Source organism: Lichenostomus cassidix, chromosome 12 (genome assembly GCF_008360975.1).
Source record: "Lichenostomus cassidix isolate B80296 chromosome 12, HeHo_3.0, whole genome shotgun sequence".
Taxonomy (NCBI): Eukaryota; Metazoa; Chordata; class Aves; order Passeriformes; family Meliphagidae; genus Lichenostomus; species Lichenostomus cassidix.
Window position 1 is genome coordinate 14,813,115 of NC_139493.1, and position 16,247 is coordinate 14,829,361.

General features: G+C 41.5%; 2 protein-coding genes across 2 annotated transcripts in view; both read right to left on the reverse strand.

The window, feature by feature from the left end:
* Window positions 1–1,931: 1,931 nt before the first annotated feature.
* On the reverse strand, window positions 1,932–5,542 carry MUSTN1 (musculoskeletal, embryonic nuclear protein 1). Its single transcript, XM_085072874.1, has 3 exons — window positions 5,332–5,542; window positions 2,503–2,623; window positions 1,932–2,276 (listed from the first exon to the last, which is right to left on the reverse strand). Exons 1-3 carry the CDS (start codon window positions 5,338–5,340, stop codon window positions 2,170–2,172), a joined length of 237 nt encoding a protein of 78 aa, XP_084929000.1. The 5' UTR covers window positions 5,341–5,542; the 3' UTR covers window positions 1,932–2,169.
* A 2,514-nt stretch (window positions 5,543–8,056) lies between these two features.
* The window catches only part of STIMATE (STIM activating enhancer), a 32,874-nt gene continuing 24,683 nt past the window's right edge, over window positions 8,057–16,247 (reverse strand). Inside the window, exons 5-8 of the mRNA XM_085072873.1 lie at window positions 14,821–14,933; window positions 13,861–13,938; window positions 12,943–13,092; window positions 8,057–12,052 (exon numbers count right to left, since the gene is read on the reverse strand). Coding sequence (XP_084928999.1) covers window positions 11,936–12,052; window positions 12,943–13,092; window positions 13,861–13,938; window positions 14,821–14,933 — 458 coding nt within the window. The 3' untranslated portion in view covers window positions 8,057–11,935. The remainder of the gene's footprint in view (window positions 12,053–12,942; window positions 13,093–13,860; window positions 13,939–14,820; window positions 14,934–16,247) is intronic.

Sequence of the window (16,247 nt, forward strand, 5' to 3'; positions counted from 1 at the left end):
GCTTCCCTGTAGAATCTGTGAGGGACACAGAGGTTTTTATGTTTTGCTAAATTGGCACAAACATATCCAAAGCAGGGGCTGAAATACAGCAGCCCACTGCCCTGGTACCCTGCCTGCAAACCTGCAGGTCAGTCCCTTGTATTGCACAAAAGAAAGCGACATTTTGCCCCACTTGTCCCTCTCCACCATTTTTATACTTATTGAACAACCTTCTGCCAACTTCTCATCACAGGTTAATTAAGGAGGGTTTGTTAAACCCAGTGCAAGGGCAGCTCCAATGTTATCAGGGCAGGAATTTTTTATAACAGGACTTTTTTCATGCTCTGGAAGGATCTTTCTTGGGAAAATCACTATGCCAAGGTACCTGTGAGGAGCCTCGGCCCCATGGAGAAATTGTGTCCACCAAAGCAAGGAGGCCGGGTGTGGGCTGAAAATAATAATCTTTTAAAGTGAAAAAAACCAGGGCAAGGCAATGCACCAGCAATATCTTTAAGGAAGTTTTTCCCTTAAAGCCAGAGAATTTGCTGCTGCCTTATGTGAGCTCCTCTCCACAGCCTCTCTGGGATCTGTGTGGACATAGTCACATTTTATCTGTCTGGTGTTTGGAGCACAAAGGGCAAATATGATACATTTCATGGTGCACAGAGAACTCTGGCATCACTTTTACCTCTTACCCAGGTCTAGACTGTGTAAAATACAAGTAATTCCTTAAATAAAGGGGACACCTACCTTCCCATTGCCAGACATGCTGTAGGGACTCAGGGTGTGTGGGAAGCATGGCAGGTGCTCAAAGAGGTTCCTTCATGTTTGAGCACAAATATTCAGTATCCAGCTCAGGGGAAATATGCCAGGTTTCGGAGGAAAACTGGATTGATGCTCAATACAGCAAATCAAGAAGTAAACAGCGTTGAAAAAACCCAGCTCCCCCTCAGAGCAGGCCTATGTTGTACAAAGAGACTCACTGGGCTCTCATCTCCATGGTCAGGCAGGACATGGTGGCTGAGTCTGTCACTCCACTTCTCACTCAGTCCAGGGGGACATGAGGAAAAAGCCACTGCAGAGAGGGCAGAAATACCTCCTCGGTGGTGGAGGACTCCAAGGGCCCAGCATCTGCCTTCCCAGCTGAGCTGCGTGAGGGGAAATCATGGCATTGCTGCCCTGAGCGGTGTAAGGGGAGAGCTGTGAGTGGGAAAGCGTGAGGGGGAACCGTGAGGGGAGAGCCGTGAGGGAACCGTGAGGAGAGAGCCGTGAGGGGAGAGCCGTGAACGAGAAACCGTGAGGGGACAGCCTTGAGGGGGAACTGTGAGGAGGGAGCCGTGAGAGGGAATTGTGAGGGGAGAGCCGTGAGAGGGAATTGTGAGGAGAGAGCCGTGGGGGGAGAGCCGTGAGGGGAGAGCCGTGAACGAGAAACCGTGAGGGGACAGCCTTGAGGGGACAGCCATGAGGGGGAACTGTGAGGAGAGAGCCGTGAGAGGGAATTGTGAGGAGAGAGCCGTGGGGGGAGAGCCGTGAGGGGACAGCCGTGAGGGGACAGCCGTGAGGGGACAGCCGTGAGGGGAGACTGTGAAGAGAGCCGTGAGCGGGAAACCGTGAGGGGACAGCCATGAGGGGGAACTGTGAGGAGAGAGCCGTGAGGGGAGAGCCGCCCCCCTGTGCCGTGCCCCAGCCTGAGGGGCCTTGCCAAAGTGCCACTGTAGGCAACACAAATTTGGGTGAAATCTCCAGGTTTCTGTGCTGCCCCTCTGATCAGCTCCTCCTCAGCTCCCTCCCTGCTGAGGGCATGGTGTGAAGAAATCACACAGACACTGAGACTGTGTCTTCAGGGTGTTTGTTCTTTGCATTTGACAGGCAAAATCATCACCTGTAGTGCCAAAGCACCCACAGAATTAATCTGAGCCCAAACTGAAAGGATTCACCACAGTGTGCCAAGCTGTGTCCAACAACCTTTTTTTATTAAACCATTATAGCAAACATTGTCCAGTACATAGAAAGAAAACACATAATAAAAATGAGCATGAAAGTTTTACCCTTTGACATGAGTATATTCCCTACTTAAGGACTTACAGTGGAAATTAGCTACTTGAGTCTACAGTGACTTTAGTGTAAGCAACAGAAATCTGGAAAAAATGTTACAACAATCATTTGGGTGAGACACATCCAGCTCCACTGTCAGCCAAAGACGCTCTTGGCCGGCTCATCTTTCGGTTTCTCAAAGACTGTTTCACCGCCTGTCCGAGCCCGGCTGAATATGGAAGGTGCTGCAGAGCCCATTTGTTCTTGGAAAAAAAAACCAGGAGAGACAATCAGTGAAGTACCACCCAAATCCAGGGAGTAAAACTAGTGCTGCTGGAATACATATATACACATTTGATAAATACTTCACCTGTCCATCAGGTGAACGGCAGGCTGCTGTTCCAGAGGTGACTCTTTCAAGGTGACTTGAAAAGGGCAATTAAGTCAATGTTTTACTCTGCTCACTTGTTTCTAATCAAGGAGACTTACCACACTGCCTCATCACTTGGTAGGTTTTGGATTTAATTTCCTGGTTTTTGGCAAGGTTTCCTCTGGCTCCTTTGAGGTCTTCTTCCTTCACTGGAGGACGCTTCTTTTTCACAGGGGCTGGCTAAGAAACAGACCCACACATCACTATTTTGTGTTTGAAGCACAGGGAACAAAGCTGCTTCAACTCCAAGGCTACAACATACAGAGTCACTAACACAATATTTCACCTGTTTCAATTCTGAGATTACACACTCAGCTACTTCAGATCTTTGCATAACCACAATTTCACTGCCATTTCCAAAATCTATTATTCTTACTGTTCTGAAATTGTCTTACTGTACCAGCCTTTGAAAGAGTAACAGACTACTTAATTAAAAAAAAAAATAAATTAGGTTTTCTCTCTCCAGCCCTGCCTGCTCATTCTGCAAGTACTGATTGGTAATTCAACAATCTGTCCAATATCTGGAAAGGAAAAATCCCTTTATTACTAAATTGGACTTGTGTCTCAGTTTACTTACTACTTCTCTGGGAAACTGGCGGGAGAGATTCTGATCCCAGAGTTGCTTTATTTGGAATAAACACTTGTCCCATAGTTATCAATCTTAAATTTAGGGAACAAAAGTATCTGCACACTCTACAGGGCTCTCTACTGAACACATCTGAAGCACTGGACTTGGAACCCAAAGAAGGAGAAGGAAATCTAATACAGAAACAGATGCATCATCAGGTGGTGCACTGCAGCAGCCAAGTACTAATCTGTTTACAGTTTATCCCGCTACAAGGAAATAGGGATAACATTGCTTCATATCAGCCTATCCCTATCTTTAAATTAGCACTCCACAGTCAGACACAACCTCACTCTGCAGCAGCCAACACCATAAGCATTCCCCTTTCTGTTCACTATTTCATGGACAGATTTCCAAAGTCTCACTAGGCAGCCCTTGTGGCAAGATGCAGAGGCACAGGGACATGATTAAAAAGAACAGAAGACCCACACACTCCAACTGTAATAGATTTGGACACTGAAACATCAACAAGAAACATCTCTGACCATCTCTACACACACAGGACTTTTGGTATTTGGGTTCTGGTAGTGGTAGAGCCCACTCAGGCATCTCTGGGCACTGCCTGTGAGGTTAAAAACAGTTGTGGAGGGAAACAAATTCCTCAAGGCATACAAATGGCTGGAGCAGCAAGTCCCAGGGACCTTGCAGATACAGCGCATGCACAGCTGGCTCTTGGTGGGGTGGGCTGGCTCCACTGGAGCCTTTGGCATGTTTTCTGCCTGCTGTAAATTCCTGGGAATGCTCAGAATAGCTCACTGTCAATCCCACTTGCATGTGTTGTGGGAAACAAAACATTTATGAGATCTCCGGGGAAAACACTCATGAGTAGCCAGAGCAGTGAGGGGGAAACAGGGTCGCTCAGCTGGTGAACCAAATGTCCCCACAGCCAGTGTGTCACCTGTCCTCCTGTAACGACAACCAGCACCTGATGGGAACAGTTACTCACGCCCATGACACGGTCCACAGGCAAACAATGCAGAAAGAGAAAAAGCTTTGTTAACAGAAATGTGAAATCTGCAGAGGTTCTTTATCCATTATTGGCAACAGACAGTAACTGTGATGTTTCCTCCCATCAGGACAAGGGAATTCTTAGGGACAGGGTGGTGCTTGAAATGCACAAAGATACAGCCAGGCTGAGCAGAGCTCTTGAATGTCACCCAGTTATTTTAGAATAAACCGTCTCATGCTTTGATCACAGGAGGATTTTCCAGCAGGACAGTTGCTGTGGATTAGTTGGCCCCCAGCTGAAGAGCAAAGCTAGTGCACAGAGAGGTTACGGTGAGCCCTGGCCAGCAGCTGCCACTGTTGCAGCCCCACCACTAATTGCTCCCAGAATTTGTGAGCAGGGTTTGCCAGGAGCCATCCCCAGCCGGCACAGGAGTGCAGCCTGTATTTTATCTCCTCCTGTCACAAGTCAAAAAGTGCTACTTTACAAAACATATGACTAGTTTTTAAGTCCCTTTTACTTTGGAGAAAAGAAAAACAGTTGAACTGAGCTGCTCTCTGTAGCTGAAGAACAGTGTTCTCTTACTCTGCTGGTGCTCCTACTCTCCGTCCCGCCCATCCCGTAAAACTCTCAGGCTGAGGAGAGCTCTGCCAGGCACATGCAGCTTGTGTTGCCAATGTAACATTCATCTGAATTAATTTTAAGAGCACTTTGAAACACTGATTATTGGGGAATGCAATCAAGACAAACCATTAGTAAAAAAATGAACATAAAAGTGCGTAATATAAAATTTCAGTCTCAAATATTGTATCCTAACAGTTATAATTTTGAGCACTCTTTTTTCCCTCATGTTAATACATTAAGCTTTACACAGTGACATTTCAGCACAGCCTTTTCACCTCTTTTCAAAACAAAATTTCAAAATCACTGTTTGAGAAAGTGTGTTGGAAATGCAGAAATCCCTCCTTTTGTGAAACATTCCAAAGCAGAGCAGGGGGAATGATTTTTCCCTTTCTACGCAAATAAAAATATTTACGGTAAATCAGAACATTTAAAAGCCAAATTTATTACCCATGTGGAGGGGCAACTGCTTTCCTTCTTCACCGAATAACCCCCTTTAAGAATGCACTTGTTTGAATATATAAACAGAGCATTTAAATACTACAGTGTAATCATATAAGTTACAGAGCAGAAAAGCCGAATTCATTGGTTATTGAGAGGAACTCACTAATAAGCTTTTCCAACAAAGCATCCAAACCAGCAACAGGTTTGCCAGGCGCTGCTCCAAGGGCAGGCAGAGCACAGATGTCCCCGTACCTGTGACATAACTGCGGCGCTCCCTCGCTGAAATCCCTCCCTGGTTGTCCCCGGATTTGATTAAATCCAGCCCGTGAGCTCTGCAAGCGCCTGTTGTTTTCCTGGACTTATATAGAGCATCTCAGTGAAGTCATTAGCTGGGTCATCTTCCCAAAGCAGCGCCTGGGCTGATTCAGGTTGAGGGAGGCTGTTGTTGTCGAAAGGTTTATCCCTGGCGATGACTCGGACATGCAGCATTCACTGGGCTGGGCTGATGGGAGCAGACAGCTGTGGCAGCAGGACACGGGGAAGCCTGGTCCCTACAAAAACCCTTCCTGGGGGGTCTGCTGGGGCTCTATTTATAACTTTAAAAGGCAAAATTTTGTTATGGACACAAAATTGGCTCTGAGTCCTCTTGGGGGAGGGAGGGGGGAAAAAAAGAGTGGACATTTGTTTCGCAGCATAACAAAATATGTGTTCTCTAAATATGATACAAACCTAATGTCCAAAGCATAACTGTGCTCTGAATCACTTCTGCACAGGGATCTTTAACAGAAGAGTATTTTGTGTCTTTTGGAGAGAGAGTTAATAAAGTAGGGTATGGTTTTACCCTTACAGCTCTGTCACTGATCATGCTCCAATGCCAGCTCTTACACAACTGAGAGTAAAATCACTTTCCACTTCCAGCACTATTAGCAAGTTTAACCATTTCACCTGCATCTGTGTAGGAACAGCTTACTCAGACATGGATAAACTCTGTGGTCCCCACTGCACTTGATGACAGCAGTAAAACCTTTCCCAAAACTTTTAACTTATCTTCTCTAAACAAATTTTAGTTAAGTAAAACCCTGCCACCTCTGAGCATGAATTCTATTTTTCATTACTGGGAGAGGGTTGGGTGGGAGATTGTTTTCCCTTTGTTTTTTTTTTACGTGAAATCTTTGCATCATGCAAAAAAATCTTTCTGTAACTGCACTCAACAACTAAACACCTACAATGAACCAAGACTCCAGCCAGGTGGGTTAATGTGAGAAGGGCAGCCATGGTAGACCTCCAAACACTTTCCACTAGAGAGATCAACAGCTGTAGTGGTAGAAATCTGCCCTGGCCTTTCCCCGAGCTCTGCCTGTGCTTTTAGACAACAGAGAAGCATGAGAGGTCACAAAAAATTTGTTTTTCAGTATGAAAACACAACATCAAACCACAGCTCGAGCGCTGAACGAGCAGGACTGTGGGATCTGTCGGCTGTGAACTACCCTCCAGGCCTCTCAGTGCCCAATCTGCCTTTAAGCTGAACTTTTTCCAGGCCTGAGATCTTCTCCTTTATTGGGGGAATTATTTGTAGGCTAAGAAGCAGTTCGGATGTTATGTCCTTAGCCATTCCCTAGGTTGATTTTCTATTTTAAACCCATGGCTTAGTAACCAGAGGAAGCATTACTGCAGAGCAGCAGTGCCCTTAGTAGGCCAACAAAACAGAAGAATAAAGCATTGACTTTAGAAAAAAACAGATTTTTTTCCTATTGCACAAAGTAACACTTCTCTACTAAGATGCTTCTCTACAGTCCCACAAGCGTCAATATTCCAACTATTTATTATGACATGAAAATAACATTCTGCACATTTAAAGCAAATATTTAGAATTCAAGACACTGAACTATTATTTTCCCTTCAGCTTTCAAAATTGCTTCAGTTAATTGGTACTGCATATTCCTCACTCAAAAGCAACAAGAGTTGTGCTTTCATAGCAATTTCATCTATACAAACAAAATCATTACACAAACAAAATCAAACCTTGCTTGCCATTTGGGGCAGCTGAAGTGCTTACAGAGGTAGGGAGCATATCCTGAGATTTCTAAAACATCCCCAAAGCCTGAACAGTTCTGTTCTCTTCAATTACATGTTGCCTAAACCAGCACTCAACAGCAGGCACTGCTGCTCCATTCCTTTCCTTGCACAGATTATGGGCTATTTTTCATTAAAAAGAACCCAGCATAAATCTAATTACTTACATTTTAGAGTAGAAATTCTATTCACCTGGTTGAGGTCCTGAGATCTGGTAAATGGAACATAAATTACAATGAAACAAGATAGGCTCATTTATCCAGTAGTGGTTATTAAAACCAAAAATTTTAATAATCCACTGCAATAGGAGTTGTGGAAAACTCCTTTGCTGAGGAATGGTTCCAACTAAAATATGGCAATGGCCATAGAGAATTTAGTCAATGTACACATGGCTGCCACTGTGGTCTCCAGATCTGAGGGAAGATTTGATTTCTCCTCCATGAAAGTGCTAACAATTCCTCAGGGGACTGACACTTGGTAGAGTGAAGATTATACTCTGAATTCCTAAGGATGCAGTGGGTATGGTGCTACTTGGATGTGGTAGGTGGAAAATATAAAAAGAATAGGCAAATGTTACAGAGGGGCTACAGAGGCAGGATTGGGTTGATACTGTGTAGGTCCAGCCTTGGAAAAAATCCTCTTCAGGAATGGATCTGAGAGGAGCCTGCAAGGATTCTTAAACTTGTAAACAAAATTTGTAGCTTAAAAATAGTGGCTCTTCCCGATCAAATTGGATTTGCCATTAAGGTAAATGAATACACTGAACTTGAAATCAACATCAGAGTGCACACAATTAGATCTGAAGTTAAACTCAAGTAGCAAAACCTGTTTCCCACAAGAACACACCATAAACACCAAAACACAGGCACTTTGAAACTCAAGAAGTATAAAACAAGTGTACAAATCTGTAATAAGTCAAACTTTATTGTAAACCATTATACAACATAATTACATCAGATACCCTTAAAAGTTTAAGGTAACACCACTGATTAAACAATATGGTCCAAACAGAGGGCAGCAGAATACAGCTATTGGTTTTGCTCACATTGGCTATACTCTGAATTTACTTACAAACAAACCCCACATTCAGTTTGAGACGGATACCCACGCAAGACAAAAACACCTACAAAAGAGTCCCTTTTTTAAAGATACTGCAGTTTTACTTTGTAAAACCATAGTAGTCATTTTCAGTAATTGAACTGGAAACTTCACCTAAAAAAGTTTGCACGCCTATGCTGTAGATGTACTCTGACTTGATGTGGCTGAATTTATTTGCTTTCACTACTGGTTTCTCCTGTAAAAAGCACAGCAAAGTTGCAAACATGGGTTAGTCAAGCACAGTGGCAGAGATTCCTTGTGATGCTCAGCTCTGAGCAGAGCGGGAGAGCCCAGGCCCCCCTCCCCAGGCACGGCAGGAATCGGAGCAGACACCTGCCGGAGGGGATCACTTTGCATTGCTCTAATTTGCAACTCAGTTTCTGAGTTTTCCCTGAAGAAAAGCTATAGTACATTTCAGTTAGCAACATTAACATACAGCATTCACCTACTTAAAGTAAGACAAGGGGACCTGAACATATCGAAGCCAGAACTTGGAAATCACATATTGGACAACACCAGTGTTTTAAGTTTATGCAGATGTGTCACAGGTCAGATACTAGGAACAGTTAATACATTTAGGTTGACCATTCATGGTAAATTCCATCTCCACCAATGTTTCTGTATCTCTTCTTTAAGTAACAATCCCTTTCTCTTACTTTGGCATATACTACATGGTTTGTTTTCATTAAACAGAAACCAATTTTCTAAGCACAGCCTGAATTAAACCTTGGCTATGAGTTGTCCTAAAGTATATTTGCCAGGCAGAAATCTGAATGACGATTTGAGGATAACGCAAACGTGATGTTGCAGTATCACTACTGGATCAACTCTTTATGAAAAGTCTATTTCAGACTGTACTGCCAGTACATTTCAACCAATGGTAAGACATAGTGAAGCACCAGGCACACACTTCCTTCTCACACATGCAAGCCTGTCAGACAAAAGCACTTGTCCTACTTGTAAGTACTGCAAGAATTCAAATTTTTACCTTACAGAGAGGAAACCTCCAATTTTATATTCTCCATCTCTTTCACAACGATAACAAAAAGTATAGAAAAAACAACCAGATTTTGTTATTTAGCTAAAATTCCGAATAAAATTGTCTTGGTAGAGAAAGTAATTTTTGTCCCCTCTGGAGATTGCTCTGCCTGTTACTACTCTGGTATTTAAAATACTTCTGCATCTTTGGCTCATAGTGCTTTACTACATCATCTTGCTAGGCATATCTGGACCTCACATCAATTGACATTTAAGCATTTAAGACAAGAAAAAAATATGCATTCAGAACCTTTGCTATAACCACCTTCAAGAAACTGCTCCATAGTGCTTTATACTGTTTTGTACTTGGTCAATAAGCTTGAGGTCTGCTCAAAACAAATATTTTTACATGATTAAGGCCATCATTTTATACTGACGCTTCACAGACTAAACATGAGACTAGAATCATTTTGATAATTGAAGTAACCGGAGAAGGGAAAAGGAAGATAAGATGCAAGCTCATATAGTTAAATTTGTGTGCGCTGCTCAGTTATCTCAGCTGGCAAGGACAGCCATGGCTGTGCACTGGGACGTAGCACATGGTCAGCAGCTTTAGTTCACTACATGAAACAGAACAAATTCTATGCTAAAAAAATAAATGCAAACGTTTGTGACAAGAGCCAGTCCTAGCTCTTAGATCCCTTTGGAAAAGTGAGTTGTGTGAGACTATTCTGTTGATGAATTCCTTGAAGTACTGTGCTTTTGGAGATCTGCGCCTGCTCAGTGGTAAACTGTCACGAGAAGATACGAGTCACACAATCAATAAAAAACCCCAAACCCCCCAAAACAGAGGCAACACTGATTAGGGACATTTCCCCACCCCCACCCCCCATGTCAAAAGAACTCAGGTAAGCTTCCACTGTCATTAGTTTCTAGATTTAGTCTAAAGGAAACACTAGTACTGTAGCTTATTGCAGTTCTTACGTTTCAGTGCACAGTAACAAAGGTCAGTGGCTCAACTAAAACCTCAGGTTTGTAAAATGTCCCTTTGAGCTGACAGGACACCTTGAGGTGTCAGAGCATCATGTCCCCTCAGCAGCCACCGGGAAAAGGGATGCTGGAATAGTGAAAGTAAGCACGGGAGCACACAGTTCAGTATTTACTAAGGCCCAGTTAAGTGGTCTGGATAATAAATCACATTAAGACCTAGTAAATCTATAAAAAAATGTAAAAAATCTTAAAAAGTTCTGAGCAGTTTTCCAATGAAACTGGTTTAAGGCTTAGAATTTTTTCTGGTGTCCAGATACTACAACAGATTTGCATTTAAGGTCTGTTATCACCTCTTTGACACATCGCCTTGTCCTGCACAAGGTTTAACTAAGCAAGGAAAGCTGTCAGAAACAATCATTTAGAAAATATGCAAAGCAAAAGGATGTCACTGAAAACATGTCTGCTAGGTTTCAGATCACCACGTGTTGTCAATTATCAGGAGAGACACTGAAAATCACAGAAATGCTGTGGTAGCAACTGCACTGTACCCCTTGGGGTTGTTCTTTTACTATTGAAGGATAATTAGACTTTATGGAAATGAAATAGGAGAAATGTTTTTTGTTGTTGCTGTTAAGCACATTAAGTAGAAGATGGTTTTTCCAAAAAAGAAATAAGGGACAGAATTATACTTGCAATATTGTAGCACAACTGCTTCAATCAGATCACAGTCCTGTACCGCAGGCCTTATAATAGGAAAAGTATCAGAAATGTTCCATCTCTTTTGGGTCATTTGAGAGGTATTCACAAGAGACTTGCAGAAACAGAAATAATTAGTCATCCATAGATACTAATTTCACAAATAACTTATCACAATGGATTTTTGTTATACACTAAGGTGCACATTTGTCAAATATGCAATCACCACCTCCTACTGAAAAAGGTATTTTCAAATTACATGGTCAAGAGCACACATAGGACTGCATTTTTTAGTGATATTTGGTGACTTCAGCAGTGACAGAGAGCTTTTCCCTTTGCAATCCCTTTGTCTTAAATCAGGACACATGATAAATAAGATTTTCACTACAAATCTTTTGACCTGTTCTGCACAAAAAAGGGAACTGCACCCTTTTCTCTGACAAAGAGAATCTTTAAATACAACTGTATGAAAATATAACTTAAATATAAAATAGTCAAATAGATTTGAGAAGACTTGGAAAAAAATCTTTGTTCCACCTATTAGTTCCATAGGTACCCAGTAGCAAGTAAACATTTGTACTTAAAAAAATAACGTTAAGTTACAGCTTGTAACCATAAACTATTCTGCTCTAGGAATTATGCTGCAAAAGCCAGTTTTAGTAATAAAACACACTCCTTTAACTTAGTCAACTCTGATGCCTTTTTGAGAACCTCGTACACAGTCCCATCAGTAACCGAAAGTGAAAGATTCTGTATCTGTTCTCTCTGATCTTCTCTGACACCTCCCACACGAATCTCCTTAGTGACTCGTTTTTCACACATGATGAGGAGACATTCTTGCATAATTGGTCAGTGTGTTTGTAGTGCAACTGAGCTGGAAGTCTTCCAACTGCTTTGTCTTCTGTTGGTAGACCTTGCTTCTAAGTCAGTTTGTACGAAAAGGGAGATGCAATTGCAACATTGAACCCCACTGACACAAGTTTTGCCATGAAACCTGCAAGTTCACAGGCCAAGGAATGTGTCATACAGGCAGACCAAAGCGATGTTTCTTCTTCTTGATGGGCTTCAAGTTGGTCAGTCTGCGCAGGTCCTCCTCGGTGTCTGACTCCTCCATCTCATCATCTGCTGAAATAAGGATCTAAAACCAAATGACAGCTTCTGAGCACATGGATTAGTCACACTCCTTCTTTCTACTTTTAAACTTTTACTTTTTTTAATGCTTGCAAAGCATTATTTGGTGAGGAAAGAGCTTACAGAACACATTAGGATTTATTGCCAGCACTAACAAACACCATCACACATCCTATCAGGAACCTCCAGTAAATTTTGAAGAAGGATGGATGCACATTAATCTCACTACAGCCACTGATTCTGAACCCAAAGAGTGATTCCTGCACTTCCAGAATAGTGAGGGCAGCTTGAGAGAATATTTAAGTTCCTGATCCACACTGGTAACAAGGCAGTCACATTACCTAGCAAACCCCACACAGATAGCACTGTTTATCACACAGAAAAATTAGATTAATTTACTAAAGCTAAACCAACTTACCTTCAAAGGAACCACCCATCCTTTGGCTGAACTAAAAACCATTCACTTAATGTAATTTAGAATAACATCACGCTAAGGCAAGTATGTAAATAATTCTTGAAAATCAGGCCAGCTGCCCTCACCAGCTCCCTCTCACTTTAAGCTATTAACCTCTCTTTGAATTAGAATTGTCTATTAGTTTTGTATTCCCTGAGAGGTTTTTTTCAGAAGCACTTGCAACACAGCTCACCTGTGATATTTACATATATTATTGTGTCTTCCTGCCCAACTGGAAGGAAATTAACTGCCAGAGTGGTGCAACAATGACATTTTCTTTAAGTGGTTCTCAACTGCAAATGCTGGAACTACTGCTCAGAAAACATAGATTTAGACATACATGCTCAGAAATCAAACCTAAGCTGACTGTTACAATGAGATCAATGGCAGGAGGGATGAACTGGATTGATATTGCATTAATTGCAGTAATTAACTCTACATACTTCTGACTCTGACTCCTCATGTGATGCTGCCCTCCTGTATCGGACTTTACTTCCATTTCTTGAATCTTGTCCTGCTTCCTTTTCTTCAAGTTTAGCTTTTGTCTTCCCTTTCTTCATAAGAAAATTATCTACTACCCAGAACATTAACGCCTGTTAAAGAGAAAGGGAAAATGACAGTTCAGCTCTCATCAAAGTAGAAGAAAGATCCCAATACAGCCCAAATGAACTTGGCAATAATTCTGAATTGGCCAAAAGCTGAATTTTGTATAGGCAAAGCGTTACATGGCTTGTTACACCTTGCAGGAATGTTCCAGAACCCAGCTACTTTATTCCTTTGTGGAAGAGAAGAAAATAAGAAAAGTAGTGACTACTCACAGTGATCATATATTAACTCTTCATGTAGCAATGCTTTACCAGCAGTTATTACATGCAAGGACGTCCACTATGTCTGGCTCTATTCCCTAAATCCCAGATTGCTGAAAGAGTATACTTTGGGAAAGATGACTGCACACTTGCCCTTTTCCTCTGCTCCACCATAGGCCAGCCCTGTTAGCTATGGTCAGACACAGGATACTTCACAGGATGTCTGTCCTTAGACCAACTGCTTCCTGAAGTAAATTTCACTGTAATTCCATAAACTCTATGTCAGTATCTCAGTATTACAATCAATCTAGTGAAATCATCAGGCCAAAGAGGTCTATGAGGTATTTCTGCCCCTCTCCTGAGCCTAGTTCTTTAGCTCTGTATGGATTTTAGCTTTGCAAAGTCTACATATCCAGACATTTTGCTCATTCTTTAATAGCCCTTAAATTAACTTAAGCACCAAGATATACTGTGTTTAAAGGACTAATGTTAATTAATGAACACATGGCAGAAAGATATCCAAGTAGACATCTCATGGAAGTGAGTTGTACTAACGTTAACAAAGAAGGGAACTATCAGCATGACGATTGCCAGCTCCAGCTGGGGGTTCTCTATGGGATTCAATAAAGCCACCTGTGAAAAGAAAAGGATCAAGTTCAGCTCATGGCAGCATGTGCACACAACTGGGTTAAGCAGTTCATGTATGAGCTAATGTGACAGAAATAACGCAGGTGAACCAAAAAAGGGCAGCTTTGAGAAAAGCAATGTATTTAGGACAGCTTATAAATTACCACAGATAAGTAAGTGGGGCTGACAAGAAACTTATCTCTGTCATTTCTGTTTACAGAAGTCTGAGAAGCTGCATTAGAATAATCTTGAACATTTTAGAGCTGCTTCCAAGAAACATGTTGTAGATTCCATCTTTAAGAAATTTAAACAGAGCAGAGTTGTACAAAATAGTAAGGAGAAGGGAGCTCCTAAAGCAGTCCAGAGCATACAACAGAGCTAACTGGTTTTAATGGGCTGTAACACCACCACTTTGAATATCTGGTTGCACAGAGTCCATCAAAATAAAGATTTATCCAGTCAGCATCAAAGGATTCACTAATCCACTGCAAATTTCTAGAAGTCTACAGTTAAGGTCTATCAAAAAGGTCAGGCAAAGAAAATTCTTTAAAATACTACAAGAATACAAAATAGCTATAGGCAAGAAATAAGAAAAGAAAGAACCATTTAGTAGGTTCAAGGGCACTTTAGACAAGGAGATAGAACAAAATTTTAGATATCTCAGTTTACAAAAGACGCTCACAATACAGTATGATATTCCTGACAATGGATAAAGGCCTCATTAGCAGTATCCCAATTAAACTAAAAGAACATACGACCACCACAGAGTTAATTGGCAATGACTGTAGACAATTATGATGCTTGAGCCAAACCAGTAAACACTACTGGAAGATTTTACAGCTTCCACCTAAAATTCACTTGACTGTAAAATGCTATAAAAACACAAACCTCTTTCCACTGAGGTATAAGCAGCACTATGATGATGATGGTTTTTTCAAATGTCATAATCATTATGTACAGAGCACATTGGCCCATCCAAGCACTGCACTGCAGGGGGTCACCTGCAAGAAAGAAGAAAGATTCAATATATGCATAGGTTTGATTTTATTTTATAGTAAACATCTTTAAAAAACAGGGTTAGAAGAGGCAGCAGGGCAGCTAAATCCTCTAGAAGTGTCTTCTCTGATTCCTTGACTGCTGCTTCTTCCCCTCCCTCAGCCCCACCCCAGCTTTCAAAATGAATCAGTTAAAAACTGAATCTAACAGGACTTTATCCCATTCAGCAGTACCTGTGATATGCTCACACTGTTGCATATAATCTGATGAAAGCAAGACAGGTAAAGTTGCATTGTGTTTCTCATCATATTGTTAATTTTAACCCTCTATCATGACACATGAAGTCTCTTAAAAGGGAAAATTTGAGGGAAACACGGCTGGGGAAAAACACATTTCCCTGCAGTCTACGTAGAACTATGATTTCAGCTCTTGTCCCTGAGCTATCTTAAACATATTTTTCCTCTCTACAAAGTTAGTTACCAAAGTAACCAATTGAAGCAACAGGTGCAAGAGTTGCTATGAAAAATCTAACTGAACAAAAAATTAGGATCCTATTTTAGTTCCAGTGCAAAAGGGTTTGAAATTCTGCTGCACCCCGAGGGCAGAATGAGAACCTGAGTGCATGAAGTCATCTGCCAGCACAGAAAGAAGACCACAAATATTTGAACAGGAAAACTTATGTACACTATTAGACTCTTTGAAAAAAAGCAGGAAGAAAAAAAAAGAAGAAAGCAAAAGGGAAAAAAGAGGACTGGTAAGCCTAACAAACTTTGCAGGTGAGCTTGAAGCTGCACTTCACTGGAAAACAAAAGCAAGCTCTGGAGGGGGTGACAGATCTTTAGTCTTTGCAGCAGCCTCAGCAATCTCTTCAAAGGCAGCTAAAAACTCTTAGCCTGGGGATGAATAATGGGCAATGGAAAATCAGATGCCTTTATGTGTTTGTAATGCATAATGGACAGTTGCTGCTTCCTTTTCTGGAACACTTCTGAAAGGCTTTCAGTATGAATACTTGGTAATAGTCTGAGACTTAATGTTTGCTGCTGAAATGCTACACAGAGACACTGATAAATCAGACTGGAGTCCAAAACAACAAATACTTCCTAACCAAGTTTTATAGGATGAGCTACTGATCAACACTCAATAGTTCCACAGGAAAACAATTAAAATGCACAAGTTTTACAATTATATACTGCAGTTAAAGCTTCTCTTGTAAAAAAACAAATAGAAATTTGAGAGGGAAAATATCAGTAAGCCAACGTCGAGCAACTGTGATTCTTCTTAAGATACAAAGCCTGAATTAGATTTGAGAATTAAATTTT